Here is a 20,963-nt window from a genome sequence, read left to right on the forward strand (position 1 = left end):
ACATGAACCCAAACCTTGAACCAGCTCTTTCCACTTTATTGACAGAGACAGACGATTAACGAGTGTGAACAACACTGCTGAGAATGTCCTCGGTCACAGTGTTTTAAATGTGAATTAAACCAGCTTAAGGACCCACGACAGCTCTAAAGTTTTCTTATCAAAGAACATCCATCTACACATTCACCTTCCTCCGCTCCATGTAGATCGATAGAGAACAGATCAATACACGCTGAGGGGTGTGAGAGGCAATATCGCAGCAGATTAAATCGTCTGTCTTCATTTTCAGAGAGTTGACTGTTGTCCTGATGCCAGTTTGGCTGTATTCCCTTTGGATCCTGTGTGTGACACCAGTACTCAGTGAAACAGAGGTGCGTGCGTGCGTGTGTGTGTGTGTGTGTAAGAGAGGGAGAGAGAGAGAGAGGGAGAGACGGGTGTGATGAGCTACGGCACCCGTGCTAAAGAACAAATACAGAGAAAAAGACGACCTGGATACAACACCGCCTCTGAAGAAGCTTCTGTCAACACTAGCATACATTAATGACACTCACACAGAGGAAACATGGGCATAAATAATATTAAACTAAGTTAAAGGACTAAGACAAGACACAGCACATTACAGGCGAACCGACAAGTGTGAGAAATGAAGGACTGGTGATTTTGAAGATTCATATTTAGATACTGATTCTAAAACAGGATGAGAAGTTTAAAAAGAATGGCAGCTGGACAGACGTACACAAAAAGATCATTATTCAACACCTCACAGGTTCTCAACAGACGTTCCATCCTCACTTCACCCAAAAAGTGTCATTTGCTTTTCAAGCTGTCACTTAGCGAGACACAGGTCAGTGTCTTGACCTCCCAAAGACGTTTATTTTCCAGAAGACCCCAGAAGTCAAAAACTTCTTGCTGTATATTGTTAGCTTAAAGCTAATGGAGACTGACTGCTGACAACAGTAAGACTGTCAGTAACAGCTTACAGACTCTCAAACGCAGTATTCGGAAGGCTTAGATTATACTGGTTGATGCACCTGGGACACATTTGTCAGTTTCCATTGGTTTCAAACCAGTAAAACATCTCTGTGTAATCAAGACACCAAATAGTGAGTAACTCAAAGGCAAGTTTCACTTTTTGGTTGAAGGAGCGCTTTAACAGACGAGTTGTCGGATCTCAGTCTTCACTCTTCCCATCCAGGATGCTTTCAAAGGTGAAGGGGAGGAACTTGAAGCCCTGACCAGAGTAAAACTTGTTTTGGAATTCCACCCTGCAGATGAAACAAAACAATGATCAGGAAACCTCTCAGACTCTCCCGAGGACATGTGGAGGCTTCAGTACTGCTGAGCCAAGCAGTTGTGGCTCATGACCCCTGCTACCCATTCCACAGGCCGCCTCTGTAACAGAGCCAGCCTGCCTGTATGGACTTGATCCTGAACCGGGTCCAGGGGTTAGACACCCAAGCCTCTGCCCTGTTGGAAAATGATCAGGCTCTATTTTTAAAGATCTCAATGCTACATGATGGCTGGATGACCTTTTAACTGCGGGGCCAGGCAGACCTGCAGTTCAGCAGGGCTGGAGGGTGGGGGTGGGGGTCATCCTCTGAAGTGTTCCGCTGTGGTCAGCATGAGGGTCTTTGCTCTTTAGGGTTTAGAAATTGTACCAGGATGTACATTTGCATGGAATTACACATTTTATGAAGTCAACACGTCCACACCTGGAATATTTTAAATCTCACACTGCCTTTATAACTGACTGAGGTCATGTGACTATTGGTGTCTACTTAGGCAAACTTGCATCTTTATTATTTCATAAGTAATGATGTATTTTTTCATTGTTATGCTCATTGCACTGCGTTTGACTGCACCTCATCAGTGAAAGCTGCGTCAGCAGAGCTCCATGTGTGTGTGTGTGTGTGTGCTCAACGCTTAGAACACAAAGTCATGCTTTTGTCAACCTGCCAGTGAATCATAAAGGTGGGAGAATTCAACATGGCCAAAGACAATAATGAGGAGACAACATAGGCTGATGTGAGCCACACACACACACACACACACACACACACACACACACACACACACACACAATCTGAGAATGGAGACCTTATCTAAACTGCGGATGGAGCTACAGCTCTGAGGGTGAGCATGCAGTCATTTGGTGTTCAAGTTAAAATGTGCAAAAAAAATATAAATAAAGTACTGCTTCTGTATGGAACCTGGGATTGCTGGAAAACTTCAACATTCATTTATCAGAACAGAGGCAGAATGTCACACCACAGACACACAAGGGGGGGCTTAAAACACCGACATAGTTTACCATAACATAACTGAGTCACAGAAACTAATCAGAAGCCCTTTGTGAAAATTTAAAATGCCCTTCATGAGTCTGACTTGACTCCCTTCTGTTTGTGCTGTGCCGGATTAATCTTGAGTTATTGTTGATTTTGTGGGTTGCTGCCTCTGTGTGTGATTAAACAGTGTGTAATATATGAGGGGACAACGAGAGCAACACAGTCTTCCACTCACCAGTGCAGTCGCAATGCATGTAAGAAGGCTGACAGGCCCTCCATGATGAGAAGGATTGCAACTGTGAGAACTGCAAAGAAGTAAAAGACTATGGAGAGAAGGAGGAACCCTCCGAGGCTCCTTGAGGAAAGGCCGATCCGCATCACCATGGACCACAGCACTTCCGACAATTCTGGGTGAAGAAAAAGACAATGTGTTTGTTTCTTTTAAAATAAGAACAGGTCAATATCTAGTCAGACATCTAGAAACTGTGGCTTATCATGGGGGTGGTCAGTGTCTCCACATGTGTTTCATGGATATCAAATGCTAGATTTTCTGTAACGGTCCCAGTACGAGCTGGTGAAACGATCAGATCCAACGATAACCTCTAAACCTCGACCGGCCACACAGACGGTGTACCTTGATCACTCAGCAACTCAACACAGTCACTCACAATAATTCACCAATAAACGTGTCTGTATACACTTTGACTTATAGTCAAAGCTTAAAGATGAATAGACAAAAAGTGCACAGCATAACTTACGTGCATGAGCCAGACTGAGAGCCCAGAGCCTCAGGTAGGAAGCAGTGTTGGAGATACAACCCAGGCAGTACTCTATGGTGTGGATGGCCTGGTTCACTGCTACGTCTGCAAAGTTAAACTGTGGGACAGAGATACAACATTTACATGTAACCGCCAGTCAGTAGGGACCTAGGATACAACAGATCTACGCCACGTCCCGAGGCCCACAGAGATCTGGTTAATAGTGAGTGCGTAATCATCCAGGTCATTGACAAGGAATCCGTTAGTTGATTGGCAACCCCACCACATTAGACTGCTGTTGCCTGTAAGCCCATGAATGCCCTGCTGATGCCTCATGCACATCAGAGAGATAGTTGTGAACTGCTGCTCTACAAGATGCCGCAATAAATCCCAGGCAGCCCACTCCTGATACACACCAACCACACAACAACTAACACATCCAGCTGGAGCAGCAGAAACTGCCATATACATGAAACAAAGCTGAGGGACAGAGAGTGACAGGATGGCGGGACATGCACATTGACGGGAGAGGATAGGTTGCAGGGTTGAGGTGCGGCGTGAGCACCGGTCCTACCTCTTCTTCCTCATGGGCCTTGAGAGCAGGTGACAAAAGGCAATGCTTGGTTATTGACAGCACATACACACACACACACACACACACACACACGCACACGCACACGCACACGCACACGCACAGATGTCAGTACACAGGAAAGTAACAAAAGAAACAAGTTACTCAATTGAAAGGGAAACAGATCAACATAAGACAACATTGGTCTCAGACGCACAGTCGAGAAATGTGAGAATCAGGTGATTGCATCAGTTTAATGATAAAGTTGTTGGGCTCAGAACAAGAAGAAGAAACTGCACACATGGTGAATGGAAAGAGAAGCTCAGAACTACACTGCAAATAACAAAATAAGAAAAAAATATTTTAATAATATTTATAACAACCTAAGGAGGGATTCAGAAAATAAAACCCAACGGAACTTAGTTTTTGTGTTAACTAATCGGGACCACCATCCATAATTGATGCTTTCATGTGACACAGGAGCAGTGGAAACTCTTGGGTTTCTCATTTCAGCTGAATAATTTAAAGATGTTTGTAGATCCTATCACCTCTCGCCCACCTGCTAGCTTGCGGCTACTCTAGAACTGGGAGAGTTGGTTGGGAAGACAGTTTTAATGACTTGTTTCTTTTACCTCAGGTTCCTCCTCTGAGTGCTGTGAGAGCTGGTCATGCTGGATGATTTCAGCCTGATCCTCGGTGGGCCCGTTGCCCACCCTAATCCCTCCAAAATTCTGTGTTCCCTGTTGCACAAGAGGCGTAAAACAACAGAATTAGTTGGCTTATATTTACGATTACAGTAACAGTTTTTTGCAAACTGTATCTTACCAGATTCTTCTGCCACAAATACTGTCTCCGCAGAACCAGAGTTTTCACTATTAACATACAAGGAACACACGCCAAGGCGACGACCACCAACAGTGATTGTAAGCCCATCTGAAGACACAGAAAAGGAGGACTGTTGGCTTGCTAGCCTGACCTCGGGACAAAAAAAAAGAACTCTGAGGTGCTTCTGACCTGCCCTGTGTAGAGAGGTTTGTTACTGGGGTCGTTGTAGTTGAAGAGGAACATGTTGATAAAAGCGATGAGGAGACTAGGAGCATCCCTGGAGGTGCGCGCACTGTATGAAAGCCACTTGTAGAAGATTAGTAGGACGAGGTAGCCAAACAGACTGGCCATGAAGATGATCTCTGGGATGAATCCCAAGTAGATGTTCAGAGGCTTCTTGAAGTACCTGAGGGAAAAACACAGATGATCCAAAAGCCCTAAATGTTTATTAATTCAAAGAAGGAGGAATTCCACAAGAATGTCCACCGTGAATAGAAATCTCACAGGTGGTTGAAGAGACTGAGAGTGACTCCGAACAGCATGTGGATGACTCCCAGGATAATAGACATCTTCATCTTGAAGGAGTTCAGGAAAGTCAGCTTGTTGCTGGAAATGCTCCAAATCTGATAGATGAAAGACGGAGTGAGCAGTGAGCCCAGTTAAACCATTACAATAAAATATTCTAGATATTACAGTTTACTAGTTGTTTTTTTTTCATTGGGATTGAATTCATCCTTTAAAAGGTTTGTTAGCGCTTCTATTCTCTGAATGATGTCTGCACAAATTAAAGGGGATTTTATTACTGGATCAATGCCAATAGGGTATGGCCCTTTAAACACTCCGTCTATGGCTGGATCCAACTGCAGCACCTTGTTGCCTTCAAGTGTTTCAAACCTGAACAAAACGAGATCACAGATGAACTGAAATGAGGCAAAGTCAAAATTGCAACAGTTGTAGCATCAACGCTCCAAACCGTGTTTGGCAAAGACACTCACGTCCAGTTGCCTCCAACTCGAGGGTCAAACATGGGTCGGACACTCCAGCCAGAGCCAAACACGTTGAGGGCCTTAGAGAAGCAGTCGTTGTAAATGATACCCGTGTAGATGGAGAAGATTCCCATCAGCAGGATGATGTAGCGCCCCGCAAACACCATGCTGAACATCTACCGCAAAATAATAATCAGGATTTTTAAAATATGAAATGTCCTGTGCACGTCAGGGTCTGGAGTGTCACAGACAAGGAATATGCAGGGTTGGTGAGATGACCATGATAGGAGCGATACCTCGTTATCGTTCTTCTGGGCTATCAGCCTGCTCTCTCTCAACACAAGGTACAGAGCAGCACAGGTCATGAGCACCCCGTGGCCCAGGTCCCCAAACATAACGGCAAACAGGAAGGGGAAGGTGATGATAGTGTATGGTGCTGGAGACGGGGGGGTGAGGGAAACAATAGACGAGTGAAACACCATGATACACATTGATGGCTGATGGAAGAGACTCACAGCAAAACGCTCAGCTGATTAGAAGATAAATGTCAGGCTCGCCACATTTACCTGGGTTAATCTCACGGTAGCTGCCGATTCCGTAGGCATCAACGATGTTCTGAAAGCCTGAGGTGAACTTGTTTGTCTTGTTGTAGGTGGGTGGGGTCTGCTTGGTCTGCATTCTATTAAGGATGGAAGGCACAGTGGAGCCGCTCTTCTCCTGAAGTGCAGAACATAGTGGAACCCAATACGTTATACCAAACTTTTTTCTGTTTCTTCATTTGATTGTTTTCAATTCACCCTGTCCTGTCCTGGTCACTGAGCCGCCCCCTCTGCTCCTCTGGGAGCACTGCCGACTGCCATATGCTTCCTCCCTCACATGTAGCTGACACAACATCTTTCTATTGAATGTGAAGAGCTTCACCAAGAATACATGATGTTTGGGAAGATCCCCCTCTTGGCCCCAGTACCCGTCCCACCTGAACAAGCGGGACAGCTGACCAGAGGAAGCCCTAGTGTCATGACCTGGACACACCCTCATCTGGCTTCCCACCCACAGACACAGCTACTCCACAAAGTTGACGGCAACACCAGGAACTGAACAGCGCCCCAAGTCTTTATGGGAAACATAACAGGTCACAACTCTGCCAGGGCGATGTCACACATTAGTTTAATTTCAAAAGTTGAAAGTTGAAGCTAACAGCGGACTTATGGGAAGATGCTGCTGCGACATCTAACCTCATGTGTATAACTTAATGCACACTTCAAGTGTTACTGCACTGATGTAGTTTTACACTGTCTGGTTTCAAACCAGATGTACCACATTTAACATAAAGCCAGGCGAGCTTGAATCGAGATCCACTATCAACACAAATGAGATAAGAAATAAAGCGAGTAGTAGTTTCCACTCACCGTTCCTCTGCGCAGAGCAAACTGAATGGAGTCCAGGTCCGAGATGGGACACCACACCTCAGCGATCAGACACTTCTGAGTGACATCAATGTTGCAGAGGTTGAGAGTGTGGTAGATGGCCTTCATCTTCCTCACCTTGATGAACCACACTCGGACTGTCTTGGACGCAGCCTGCAGGACCCGCTGTCTGTGATCTTCTGTCTGGTTCAGCACCTTCAAAGACAAACCAGAGGAAATCAGTCCAGCGAGAGTCTCGGAGACGAAGAATTCAAGCGCCATCACATAATTACAACAATTATTTATTTTGTTTAATCCTTTATGTAAACTGAGAGTCTCACTGACATCGATATCTGATTTTCAAGGATGACCCACGTACAAAAATAATCAGTTTAAGCCCAGACAAATTAAAAAAAAAAAAAAAAAAAGTTTAAACATACTAGTGCTTGTATTTTCACTGACTTCATGGAGCTTTTGAATGTTGGTATATTTACCATTTGCAGGTCATCGATTCGTGCATTCACCCCAGCCAGCATCTCTTTTCTCTCCTGTGGAGTCTCTGGACACGGGTACAACGTTGCTCGAAACCTGAGAAAAGATTTTTTTTTAAAAAAGCACAAATAAGAATCTCTCAACAACAACAAAAAAAATCATCATAAACTGTGAGATTACTGCTAAGTCGCTTACCCCTCACAGATCTTCTTGACTCGATTCTTAAGCTGGTCTCCCTGGAAGAAGATGATGAAGACCGACTTGTGGACCTGGTCACTCTAAACAGATGGAGTCGCAGAGTTAATGGACATCAGTATACCAATGTCCATTGTTCTTCAAATTTTTTGTTTTTGTTTGATCAGGACTACTTACCGTAGCAGGGTCCTCCAAGGGATCTTCGATGTCTGCCTGTCGGAGGAACACGTTCCCTCTGCAAACCCTCCACAGCATCCTCTCAAACGTGGGAATACGCTCTCTTCCAATGACTCCGGCCACGAAGCTAAACCACACAGACACATTCAGTCACTGATGGAGCTGCTTGGCCACTGCTGGATATAACCTTTAAATGTGTTAGAAAACTTAAATAAAAACTGGTTCTAAGCATTAATGTTCATTTAGACAGCAAGTGCTTGAGGAGTCCACCTTGGGAATTAGGAGTTCTGTATTTAAATTATAATAACTCTAAACTGCTGACTGCAATGTCAGTCAGAGTTTTCATTGCGTAATAACACAAGTTTTCCACTTGTTGTCTAATGTCTGTTTACTGCTGCTGATTGACTTTATTCTTTGGTACTGGCAACGAGTCATCAGGAAGTGATAAAATGGAATGTCTACACAAGAAGAAATGACAGATCCCCTGGTGGACTTGCGTTATAGCCGACCTTTGTCACCTGATGAAGCCAGGCTCAGCTGGTGCGTGGCTGATGACTGGCTGGTTCTTACACTCTTGGTTTCAGATACAGACAGCTAGAGGATGAAAATCTACAAGAAAAGCTGAATCTTTTTAAACCAGAAAGGACCACAAAAACAGACTCACCCCAGCCTGAGAGGGGCCCCTCGATGAGGATCATTAGGGTCCAGCAGAGTGGACGACTCCTCCAGTAAACTGGGGTCTTCCATCTAAATGACAGATAGTTAACAAATCATCAGCTTCAAAGCAACACAATCACCTCTGCATTACTATTTCTTATTCAGGAAGCACAGACAGGAAGCAAAGCCTGATGTCTTTTTTTTAACTCCTCGCTCCTGACATTTATTGTCTTTATTTGATTATGTTTTACAAGAAAGAGGCCGACCGCTTTTAAAAAGATTAAATATGAATAGAATTACGTTGAAAACGAGATAAAGGGGGAAAGGACCGAGGCAAGTTCCAGCAGAGACAGTGACTCCCTTCAGTTAATGGCTGAAAAGCTACAAGTTTGGCTAAATGATTAACTTCAATCAAACCTCCTAACACCTTTTAGAGATGACCTAACATCCAAAGTCAACCCAGTTTTGTTTGTAAAGGCAGTGGAGTGAAAATTATGTTGGGCCAAGTAGTGCAGGAAAGGCTGTGCTCTGAGAAATGAACAGTGTGAGCACAACTAAATATGTGCAAAGTAAAATAAAGCAGTAATAAGAGAGCCCACTGACAAATATGAGCTGACGTGATTAGGTCATAACCATGAGAGCAACTAAGTGGAAATAGTTTTCCGGCTATTATATTCTGCAACCAGCTCCCACAGCAGAGTTCCAGAGAACTGCACTGTTAGAAAATAAAATACCAGACGACATTGTTTTGCAAGTCCTGGGTGCACAGTTGAGCTGACCTCATCAAAAAACTGTTGTGTGCGACGCAGAATGTGCTTGAGCTCTGTCAGCTCCAGGAAGTTCTTCTTTAGCGCTTCTTGGTTGGTGTTAATTTCCTTCAGCTCATTCTCGAGCTTTTCAAATGTGGCCTGCAAACAGAAAACACAGAGCAGTGAGAGGAGGGAAGCGGTCCATGATAATCGTCTTTGAGAGTAAAGGAAGTCCTCACCTCCAAGTCAATCATATCCCTCGGGAAGGGGACTTCAGGGTTCTCTCCCGTGTCGAGAATAGGGATGTTGGCCTTCTTTATCTCTTTCTCCACAAACCCTGTGAGAAAGGAGTAATCTATGTTGTTAACAGGAAACTACAGTGCATTGAAAACATTGAACCAGGATAAGGAATAACAAGAGCAGAGGAATCTCTAGCTAGAAATATCAACGCCCCCTTACTCAGTTTGCGATCCATCTCTTCACAACGTCGTACTTCATTGACAAACTTGCGTTGGAACACGTTCACATCAGGATTTAACTACAAGAAAATAAAGGACAAATGATGGGTTACGGATTTGAGAATAAAAACAAAACCAAAAATTGCACATCACTGACAGCTTTCACAGTTTAGGCACAGCTGCCTATCAATGATTGCACGATACAGCATTTAAGTATCTTTCAGATACGACACATTTGGTGTTTTTCGAGGTATGGCATGATTAACATGGATCACATGTGGATACAAATGCTGTCTGGGTTGCGGCCATTCCAGTATTTAAGCACAATGCTTCCTTCAAGGACTGTCGGGAATGTGTTGTCTTATATGTGGAATGAGGAGTCAGCTGTGAGCACATGATCAACATGAAGCAGGAAGCGTGTCCGTTCTCAGCATGGATGGGGTCATACACACATTCAATACCTGTGATTATCATTTCTTCTCACTTAAAATTCAGATGCCAGTTTCAGGTAGTCAAAAAATACCAGTCAAGGAGTGACACACCCAGAACAGAGTCAAGAGAAGAGTACAAGATTGACTTACATCACGAAACTGCACCATCCCAATCTCTCCCAGTTCACTGACACAACAGTACGCAGCCTCTGACTGGAGGAAGAGCTGAGCCAGCGTCATCTCCTCACTCCTGAAGAGCTCCCCCATGTCGTTAGAGAGCGAGAGAGCTCAGCACCTCTACAACAAAATCACCTTTCAGAAAGCAAACATTATCCTTCAGTGTCAACAGTGCATCAGTTTAACACAAGCCTGAAAAGCTGCTGGTATGTGACACAAAAGAAATATCAGGGTGCACCCATGCTGATGGTCTCGTGATCAGTACAGGAATGTGGTAGGACTGAATTAGTTTACTGAATAAAGTTGAATAACTAAAAACAGGATTTTTTTTTAAAGCTTTATTCATTTATTGATTTATTACTGTGGACAGGAAATACAATTAATGGCCATTATGTGTGAAATGAAATGTTTAAAAACAAAGAAGGCAGATTTTCTAAGCGTGCCTTCACACTATGGTGTCAGAACCTCCTACTGTAAAACGACCACACGAGGCTTATCTGTGGATTATGAACTAGCATGTGACCTGTAGCTCCACCGAGCCTCCAACTACATCCACTACGGAGGCAAATTCACTGATATCACCGGTTAAACCAGATTTAAGCGACTAAACTGAGCATCTTGAACATTTTGATGCAATTATCTAATCGCTTACGAATGACGTTGTCTGGCTGCTTCACCTGTCAAAACTGGGAATTTCTGGAGGCTAATGGCTATATTAACCCAGCTGACTACGATTTGGTTTTTAGGAAATGTATGAACGCTGCATAACACAATAACGTCGGAAAATCACTCAGGAATAGCTTGTCAGCTAAAATACCGGTAATCCAATGTAAACAGCTGCTCGATGAAGCTAGTCAGATTAGCAAATGCAACTTTAATAACCCGGTTTTATATCTTTTTTTTAACGTCAATGTTTACAAGAGTACTATCAACTTTTTTTCTGAGCAATGGCAAAGTGTCCGCTAATTCAGATTTTAGTTAAAATGGCTGAGTTTGAAAATTACAGTGGCTATGATAGCTAACTTAGCGCACCTGTTGATTAATATTAAACAATCCTAATGCTGCTATTGAGCCCATATTTTATTGTTATTCACGTATATTGTTTCAACTCACTAATAAAAAACTGATAGGTAACAACGTAGAGTTCTTACTATTTAGATGGAGAAACTCCTCTCTCCCCTCTTTCCTTCCCTTCTTGGTTTGCTCTTTGCTGTTTGTTATGGACAACTCCGTGAAGCAGCTCCACTCCACAGGCCGTTCAAAGCGGAAGTAGTATCAGTCACGTGACCCTCGACCATGGGTCCAATGGGTCAGTGCGTTTTACTGCGTACAATATTACAATGCGAAATTTAGTTTGACAAAAACTTTTAAGTGTTTATTCTGAGCTCTTTTTGTGAATCATTTTATTTCATGGCTTATGAATTTCAATAGGTTTTATCTGTGTCTTCAAACAAACGTGAATCGATACTGTCGAGAAAGCAAACAGAGTTAGCGTATCTATTTATTGGGATGAACGTCGAATTTAAACGTCTCCAGTGACTTCTTGAGACCGCTCTGATTAATTTTGCCACTTTAGTTTGAAAGTCTTGACCAGGATATTTGGCCACATTTTACGTAACTTGATATATACGACGTTTATTTTGCAGTTGCAGCATGTGACCACTTGAGGGCTCGTGGGACTGGCAGACGGAGACCTTGGAGTCATTTAACAGCGGTAAAAAGCAGATGATGAATTGACAGAACGTGTAAAATAGTTCTTTTCTTCTAAAAATTAGTTTGTGACCAACAAGAAAAATGTCCGCATATGTAAATTTTGCAGGTGGAAATACTAATTGACGAGTGAAGCGTTTGTTATTGGTGGTTGTTTACTGACCTCTACCGGTGGAGATGAGCAACTGCAAGACTACAGACGCTAATAATAAACACTCCTGGAAAATTCTTTCAAAATAAATCTAAACTAACCACAATTTCCCTTTGGTTTGAGTTTAGTAATTAAGATGACCATCCAGGCTATGTACTAATAGAGTCTATTAATTTTTCAGTTATATTTAAAGAGCAAAAAATATCATTAAGAAATAAATTGTTGTGTTAAGATATATATTTTTTAAAAATGACATGGTTTTCCTGGATTAAAAAAAGTTACCAGAAAAGTTTTGAAAAATACACATATCATACAAGAATTCTCTTACTTCACTTGCTGTGTTTATGATCCGTCAATGTGAACACAACCCTCTCGTTTCCAGCTCCACACGTGTATCCTTCTACAAGAGTGGAGTTTAAATACTCAGCGGCATAGAGACAGGATGGAATCACATCTCTGACTGGCGGGAGCTTTTAATGAGGTTGCTGTTTTCAGTGAATGTTTTCATATTTGAAATAACCAAGTACAAATCCAATTACCACGTTTGATTGTATTTTAATCATCATGATGAGGGAATGCATCTTCTCATGCCGTCTACATAATGTTGATGTTAATGTTTTTCTCTCCCCCCACAGGTTTACTTTGTGGAATCATCATGTGTGATGTCATAATGCGTCATAATTTCTGACTTACTGAACAAAACAGGTGACTGTGTTACATAATGCTGTGGAGTCTAGACTCAAATAAATGAATAAAAAATCAACCGAATTCAAAGTGAGCTGAAATTGAACAGTGTAGTTATCCACATTTTAGTTTCACACATTCGCTTTATCTCCTCCTCCTTCAAAATATTTATTTCCTTAAATTATGATTTTCCATGATTTCAGAGACTGGAAATTCTGGGACTTTGAGATATGCTTCCCATGTGCTTGGGACAGAAAGGGGTGGAGCCCCAGCAGCAGGGGAAATGAGAAAGGGTGGGTGAGTGGGAGAGGAGGAGGGGGTAGGTAGGGAAAAGTTTGGCTGGGTGGTTTCACAGGGAGCAGAGGCATTTGAGTCAGGGCACACATGCCTCAGCTGTGAGAGGCCCTACTCCCCTTGGCTGGCTGGCTGGCATCCCAGAGCAGAGGCAGAGAGGGTTTAGTGTAAAAGACAGAGGGCGAAGAGAAGGTAGAAGGGTACAGAGAAAGTTTCCTGTAAGAAAGAAAAGGGATTAGATAGTGTGTTTTGTGCAGTGTTGCTCCTGTAGTTTATATTTCAGTTTGGAGTTGACAGCCATGGCGGACACAGGTGTCAAGAAGGAGCATGCAGCCCTGGAAGAAGTGTCGTATGATGATGATGAGGTTGCTCTGGTGGGTGCCGCCACAGAGCCAGCAGTAGATGACCCAGCTGAAGACCTGGTGTTAACCACTGGCTCTGGAGACAAGAGTGAAGCTCAGATGAATGGGGTCATGGTTCTGTCCCTGCTTGACAAGATTATTGGAGTGGTAGATCAGATCCAGCAGACCCAAAATGGGCTGGAGGCACGACAGGAGGCCATGGAGAAATCAGTATCAACCATCCAAGGGGAGCTGGCCAAACTGTCCAAGAATCATGTTGGCACCGCCAGCACTGTCAACAAAATGCTGGAAAAGGTACGCAAAGTCAGTGTTAATGTCAAGACGGTGCGAAGCAATCTGGAAAAGCAGGCCGGCCAGATCAAGAAACTGGAGAGCAACGAAAATGAACTGCTGAAGAGGCGCAACTTCAAAGTCCTCATCTATCAGGTAGAGTGCTGCAACAGACAACAGTTTTATTATGTTTCCCACATAGACTTCAAAACAGCAAACAATTCTTTGCTTGAGGATGTGGTGAATATGTAAAGAGGCAAGAATGATCCTGACACCAGGCGTGTTGCATTCCCCACATCGCAAAGGAAATTAGAAAGGAAGTGTGAATTCCACCTGAAAGTACATCAGAGCATCAGAACAGCCTCCCTCATTTCAGAGGCTTGCAGTCGCACTGTGGTACAACTTGGCCCTTGAAAATGAAACGGGGCTTTATTGCTTCTGCAAATGCCTTCCAAAGTTTCAGCTCTGTTATTCCCATGACATAAATACATAAAGAACCTGATTTTTCTTTTGAATCAGATACTGCAGTCCGTGTCTCAGAAGGTGTATGTTAGTATTAGTGTGAGGTTTTCATTCCTCCCAATCAAGAGAGTTACCCCCCCCCCCCCAGCATAATGAAGGCACTGATCTCTGCAGCTCCACAAGCCTACCAAAAACTATATAAAGAAGTGGGTGTAAATAAAAATATAAGGCGTATTAACGCTGTCATGAAGTGCTACATGAGACAGAGCCAACGCCCTGTCTCTGAATGCTCAGGTGGTTGGCAGGCTGCTGCCATGTGAGCTGAAGTTTTTATTCTAAATATTTATCAGAAGTGGATTCATTTGCACTTTTCAATCCATGTGTGCCTCTGTAACAGGGTTGATGTGTGAGGGCGTGACAGAGGACCACCGAGTAGCATTTTGAATATGAGACTGTTTTCATCAGGACATGCTGTCACGTCTGGTAGACATTTTTAGCTTCCTGTGTGCGCAACAACACATCGGCTTTGCTTTCTTTTGTGTGTAAAATTATGCTGTGTCCTCTGGAATTTGTCACAAGATCTCACATCAAAGCCCAGCCGCTTCACGCACTTGATGTCAGCGGTTTGCATGCAGGACAAGAGTGAATTTTTTCTTAAAAGAAAAAAAACATGAGTAAGAGGGAATTTGAGAGGCTTGCGTGAGTACTCCAGGATCTGTTTTGGCAAGCATAAATTTTTTTACATCCCCCGCCTGGGATGTCAACTGTGGGAGAAGGTTACACTACTGGCATCTAGCAGAAATCCAATCATAGACTCTGGGGCCTTGATAAATTACACTTGTAGAGCAGGTGCCTCCTGCTGTTTGAGACAGTGTATAGTTTACTCTGACCCGAGTATGGTTTACTGTCGATGTGCATGTGTCTGCCATTGTCAGAGTTGTTGATGAACAGTAACACACTTTGTATGTCTTTTATAAATATTGTGATTTTTTTTTGCTGTTATTTTCAGCCATGCTTCAACAGGCTGTCTCAGACCATTTCCGCTTGGTATTATCTAGATTGTAATCCTCTCATCTGACTTATCACTGTCACGCTAAAGCAACCAGCCTCCACGTTGCAGTACCTGTTTTAGGCTCAGCTCTATTAATTGCCAGAGAATGGCTGTGCCGTGTCCCGTTTAATTACACCGACCACGTATTGGCAACAGCGCAGATCAACACTGGCTCTCAGTCAGGTTTCGCGACTTTCCTCGGTGTGTTTGTGTGTGTTAATGTTTTATAGTGGGACAAGTTTAGACTCATAATTAGGTTATGGATGAGATAAGAGTTAAGGTTGTAGACATGTCGTTGGTACGGCTTAGTCCTCACAAGTGTAGTGATACCAACAAGTGTGCGTGTGGCCATTCCTGGCCAATATTGGCTTTCACCCACCCACCCGCCCACGGTGTGGGTGTCAAGCAAGGTTAGAACTGAGGTGAAACATTTTCAAAGCTTTATATCTTCTGTATAGGACCCTCAGCTTTGTTGAGTTGACATGGATATTAACCATGGGTATTAACTATGGGTGCCATTTTTAACTCTTATGTAACTCTGTACACTGAGAATAGCCACATAGTCCAGGGTTTCTATCCGGAACGACTTTTGACACTGATGCTTTATAATTAAACCGGCTGTCATGGTAGCCCACAGGGTCCCCATGCAAAATCAGGGTGTGGCAATGCAGACATCCGCAGATCACATATCATGTATGCATCACACTATATAAACCATGGTCATGGAGCTCTGATGGATTGTGGCAAAAAAAAATCACGATGCCGATTATTTAATGTGATATTTCGCTGACTTAGGAAATATGATACAACCTTCAGAAAAGGATTTTCTTGACATTTCAATTAAATAGATGAAGAAATATTTGCTAAATAAACCACTTTTTTGTGGCCTATGGTGCAGACATTACTATGGACTTGAAGGGAGCGGCCCAAGCGACCACTGTAATAGAAACCTGTTGGATTCATAACTCAAGACAAATGAGAGCATCAGACGGTATCAAACAGGGCCGGACAGAGACCCAAGAATGCGCAGGAAATTGAGGTTTAGACCCTCTTGATCTTGCTCACGTCAATTAGGTTTTGATTACATTTCTCCTATGTGTCCATTTATTTTGTTTGCGTGAATAATCCACCTACGACCTGTCCAGGGTGTACCCCGCCTCTCGCCCGTTGACGCTGGGATAGGCTCCAGCCCCCCAGTGACCCTTAATAGGAATAAGCTAAAGACAATGGATGGATGGATGGATTGTGTTGAGGATGATCAGTCCTAAGTGCTATAATGATTTATATCTTTGTCTTATTTTCATAATTGTTTGAAACCAAAAATGTAATCAAAAGTGAAATCGGACTACTTGGCATGTCCTATTCTTAATCATATCCTCTCAAACTAGATCCCAGTCCATGTTACCTGACGAAGGATAAAACAATGGTGTTACTGGGATTTCAGTGGGATCAAAATAAAAGCAATGGAAAGAAAAAAGATAAAAGACTGCATTAGAATTTTTGGAGTTTAGTTTGATGATGTAGATTAAAGTCAACAGTTGGTCCCTATTGGGAGTGGCCAGGCTTGGGTCTTAGGCCTATGCAGCAGATGAAGGTCCCTCTGCCCCTCAAGACCTCTTCCAGCTTGTCATCAGGGCTGAGTGGACCATAAATGGTCAACTGGGCTGCTTTCACATCCTGCTTGCATGTTTCTCCTATGACTGCACTGCAAATATTTCTGCATCTCTTCACCGTTGTGTTTGTATGGAGATGGTCATTATCATGGCAGTTGCTGCAGCCTTTACCTGAACAAAGCAAATCAGCTTTGATCTGTGTAGCCCGTCTCTGTGATAGCTCTCATTTAGGAGTGGAGTTAATATAAAGAACAGGAGATTCATTTGTAATTTTGGAAGCGTTCTGAATCAATCGGAGATCCTAGATCCTGGCATGACAAAGCTTTTAGAGGTGTTTTCACCTCGGTGGAGGTGTGCAACTCTCTAGTTTTTTTCTATTTCCTTTTTTAAAAATTTGTCTGAACATTTGAATATTGCCATAAAAGTGTGAAGCAATGTGAATGTCCATTTCTGTTTTATAGACGGACATTTGTGCTCTAGTCAGGTGTTTTAATGGCACGGCCCAATTAGAGGAACCTGCATGTATCGCATAATGTACAGTAGATTATCTGTGTAATTATGTAGATAATGCCAGTTCATGCAATGGGATAGTGTAAGAGAGTGCTGCTGGGAGTCTGGAATTGGGGAGTGTTTGGCTCCAGCAGAGGCCACCGATACCCATGTGGTCAACTCTATCAGGCAGATGTAAGACCTCTCACTTACAGACCCTCCTGAGCTCAGGTCGCAGCTAACAAGCCTTGCCACCAGCCACAGCCCACTTTTATGTAGACTAATAACTCAATCCCACTTTCTCCATAGTGATTCAACTTATGGCCACTTGAGCATAGAGGCATAATCAGATATCCCATTAGAGAGAGGGTAGTCATGAAGCACTTAGCAAAGCCCTTAAACTGAGGACCACCAAAAGCATTCGACCAGCAACACCAAGTTAGTGCTGTGATTCATGTCACTGGCATCTCCGCCTCTCCTGCCAGGATGCCAGCTTATTCTCCTCCCTTCTTCTTCAGTTTCCCTTCGCCATCTCTCCCACTATCAACTCAGCCCATACTACTATACTCAGACCTTGAATCCAGAATGTCTCATTCACTATTTGCGATGCCTCTTTCGCAGTATGTGTCTTCACATCTTTTCTAAGCTAGTGGAAAGATATGTGGCAGGCTCAACATTTCACCCTGACATGTAAGCTTCAGTTTCAGCTCAGAGTTTCTCTTCATGGTTGTTGTCCAGCACTTCCTGTTTTACACGCTGGAAAAAAAAAAAAAATCATTCTACAACATATATGAGAAGGAAAAACATTTCAGGTAATTCTGGGCTGCTATGAAGCCAAAAATATTATATACTAAGACTTATTTAAGGCATGGAGTGTAGAGCTGTCTATAACTTATAGACTGCATTATCGTCTCCATTGGAAAGTTTGGAAATCTAAAGACACTTTGATTAGCTTTTAGATTAATATTTAATTTGGCATGCTGTGCCAAATTTGGATGTTTCGCTTATTGAAGCAAAAAAAACAAACAAACAAAAAACTTCTGGAAAAATCATTTTTTATACAGATCAAAATTAAAATGACACTTTAAAAGCTGATAGCAACTGTGCAAAATGAGTCATTGAGAATGTCCCAGCAGCATCCTCAGCTATTGTTCTTTTTTTTTTCTTTTTTTTTTTTCTAGTAATGCATATTCAAGTGCCACCAGTTTTAACAGTTAAGAGTCAATAAGAAGCGAGGGTTGGTGTGCCAGAGTTCAACAGGTGTTGGGTCTCTTTTTCAGATCATGTTTACAACACTCTGGTGTGGTTGCACAATATATAGGATGTGAACATGCTGACAGTGTTGCTTTATTCTTTCCTGTACTGTCCTAACACATGGAAACGTGACAATTATCAAAGACTACTATTAGACCTATTTGGAGTTAAGTCTACCTCACAATTTGTAATATTCTGACAACTTGCGATTCTGTAGCAGTGTATTTTTTGTTATATATTATGGATACAGTGGCCCTGCGAGGTCAACATACTTCAGCATTAAACAAAAAAACAGTTGCAGACGCACAAAATACAATCAAATTAGAAAATGTCATCATCAATTGGCCATGAGAATCTGCAGCAAAATGCACATCAGGGTTGGAATTGCACCGACTCGGTCGAGTGTCTGGTCCCTGTTGTGAGGCTGAGTATTCAGTATCTGCCATGGGCCCTCTGCTGGAGGTCATTCCTTGTCTCTCTTTTCTCCTACATGTCCTGACTGTTTGCCTTCAAATACAGATATAAAATGGCCAAAAATATAAACAATAGAGAACAAACTGGAAACTCACACTTGTAAACACAGTATAATAACACTGAATATTCGTTTATATAAAGAAGAAAAAGTGTTTCCAGTGGGCAGATAAAGGCGATGAACATCTCTACGTAAGCTTTCAAATTTAAAATAAAATATCACTTTGCTTTAGCTTATGTTCCAACACCGATCTGGATCACGAGATGTGTTAAGTTCACAAACTGCAGAAAAATTAATTATGAAAGAAATAGTCTTACATGCCCTTTGGAAACACTCACAGGAATTTGGAGCATTTTCTAATATTTAGTGTGAGTTACAATAGCTGGGCAGTTTTTAAATGTTGCGCATGTGTTTCAGAATTTGTTAGTGTTGGGTTAAGTTGTAGCGTTTTGAGCTCTCAGGGCCACCGTAGCCCCGTTGACTTTCCAGTTGACTTTCTGTATCTCCAAACATCCTCATCCTAAAGCAGCAGACAGGATTCAGTCAGGAACTGGAATAGGTTGACCCCCCCCCAGCCCCTTGATTTGAGCAGTTGTAGACCAGCTTCTTGGCCAGTAAACAGAAATGTGTTGTCACCACGACGCTGTGGGGGCTGTCGATACAACATTTGTAGACACACCCTTCATCTGGATAGCTTGGTCAAGTTAAGTTGGTATAAAGGCAGTTTGCTATGTTGCTTTTGATTATAAATATAGCAGCAGCAATGCAGTGATATGATGTGTCCAGTTTCATCCAGTGGGTCTGAATTTAGCAATCCAATCCACCAATTGATTGATTTATTGCCTCTATTTCTTTGTGTGAATTTCTTTCCCCGTTATGTTCCCAAGTTGTAGGTCAAACCGACACAGGCTCTCCTGTGAATGCTGCCTGGCTACTGTGAAACACATGTGAAAGCATAACAGTACAGAAAATGCTAGCCAACATCTCAAAACTAAATATTCTGAAAAACAAAGTACTATCTTATGAATGCTTTACAAGTATTTCTTTATATAAAACTGCTATTAAAGCAGTATCCAGACAGTACATTAAGAGGCTGTAGGTGAGTCTGCCAAGTCTGGTTCATGCAACAGTCAGTAACAGGTTTGTGATTTATACGTAGGTTGTCGCTGATGCAGTGCCAGGATACCCTTTGGGGTTTGGGTACCCTTTAGTATTAGATTTTGCATGCACAGGATGATTATATCTATAAATAATATAAAAGTGGAACACGCAAACATTGAAGGGGAGCTGTTCGAATATTTGTAATGTTTCAGATTATTGGTACATATTTTTTTTGTTTTAACTGCTCACTCAGAAGCCTAATGTCTTTCAGGATATGGTTCACACAAGAGAGTTTTTACAAATTGAAGAAAAAAAAAGGTCAGTTAACATCGAAAAGTTACATATCGCAATTTAATACAGACGCAGCTTAGTGGTAGATTTATAGAGATGTTAGTGATTCTTGAAAACTGCACCAGAGCAGCCAAGAGAGAATGAATGTTCTGTCCAGCTGGTTAGGTTTTTGACTGGATCCCCTTCAGCCAGTGTCCTCAGGTGTTTTCAGCAGGAGTTATTTGCTAACAGGGTGTTGCAGTGGTGCAGTAGGCTAGAAGGCTCTGGGTTCAAACCTTCTGCCTGACTGGGGCCCTTCTGTGTGGAGTGTCCATGTTCTCCCCACATATCTTGTAACCCTGTTTAGGATATATAATGAGTGAATAGAATTAATTCCCTAATTGATCCTGTAATAAAGGTCTGAGCTGGCACTGTATTGTAAGCCATACAGATCATTGAATACTTATAACTACAATAAGTAATTGTTTCATCCTTGCTGCAGCCAAATGTCTGAGTCTGTGCTTCCAGTCTTCCAAGCTCTCAAATGGAAAATCTGAAGTGAGTGAGTTTAGAAGAAATGACTCTGACTACATCGGGTTGGTGTCAATATGAATGG

The 20,963-nt window shown here is 42.5% G+C and overlaps 2 protein-coding genes across 6 annotated transcripts in view; one reads left to right on the forward strand and one right to left on the reverse strand.

Annotated features, from left to right (window-relative positions):
- On the reverse strand, window positions 1-11,471 carry atp6v0a1a (ATPase H+ transporting V0 subunit a1a). 4 transcript variants are annotated; one of them, XM_086184120.1, is made up of 22 exons: window positions 11,316-11,440; window positions 10,138-10,284; window positions 9,558-9,636; window positions 9,338-9,435; window positions 9,129-9,257; window positions 8,357-8,439; window positions 7,693-7,819; window positions 7,516-7,598; window positions 7,323-7,416; window positions 6,832-7,044; window positions 5,989-6,139; window positions 5,719-5,858; window positions 5,432-5,598; window positions 5,240-5,330; window positions 4,941-5,059; window positions 4,626-4,842; window positions 4,437-4,544; window positions 4,244-4,351; window positions 3,615-3,659; window positions 3,041-3,158; window positions 2,518-2,689; window positions 1-1,262 (listed from the first exon to the last, which is right to left on the reverse strand). In XM_086184120.1, the coding sequence occupies exons 2-22, from the start codon at window positions 10,252-10,254 to the stop codon at window positions 1,169-1,171; spliced, it is 2,553 nt and encodes an 850-aa protein (XP_086040246.1). In that variant the 5' UTR covers window positions 10,255-10,284; window positions 11,316-11,440; the 3' UTR covers window positions 1-1,168. The 4 variants fall into 4 exon arrangements, with proteins under 4 accessions (XP_086040246.1, XP_086040247.1, XP_086040245.1 ...); XM_086184121.1 differs by having other exon boundaries at window positions 2-1,262; window positions 3,615-3,632; window positions 10,138-10,299; window positions 11,316-11,471; XM_086184119.1 differs by having other exon boundaries at window positions 2-1,262; window positions 10,138-10,299; window positions 11,316-11,471.
- cavin1a (caveolae associated protein 1a) overlaps window positions 11,426-20,963 on the forward strand; it is an 18,514-nt gene continuing 8,976 nt past the window's right edge. The window contains exons 1-5 of one of the 2 annotated variants that reach the window (XM_086184125.1): window positions 11,426-11,473; window positions 11,811-11,878; window positions 12,408-12,506; window positions 12,661-12,730; window positions 13,287-13,791. In XM_086184125.1, coding sequence (XP_086040251.1) covers window positions 13,303-13,791 — 489 coding nt within the window. In that variant the 5' untranslated portion in view covers window positions 11,426-11,473; window positions 11,811-11,878; window positions 12,408-12,506; window positions 12,661-12,730; window positions 13,287-13,302. Of the gene's footprint in view, window positions 11,474-11,810; window positions 11,879-12,407; window positions 12,507-12,660; window positions 12,731-13,067; window positions 13,792-20,963 lie in introns of those variants that run through there. The other variant, XM_086184124.1, reaches the window with a different exon arrangement.

The sequence above is a fragment of the Aulostomus chinensis genome, chromosome 18 (assembly GCF_037954235.1).
Source record: "Aulostomus chinensis isolate RoL2024-O1b breed Wild chromosome 18, RoL_Achi_v1.0, whole genome shotgun sequence".
Taxonomy (NCBI): Eukaryota; Metazoa; Chordata; class Actinopteri; order Syngnathiformes; family Aulostomidae; genus Aulostomus; species Aulostomus chinensis.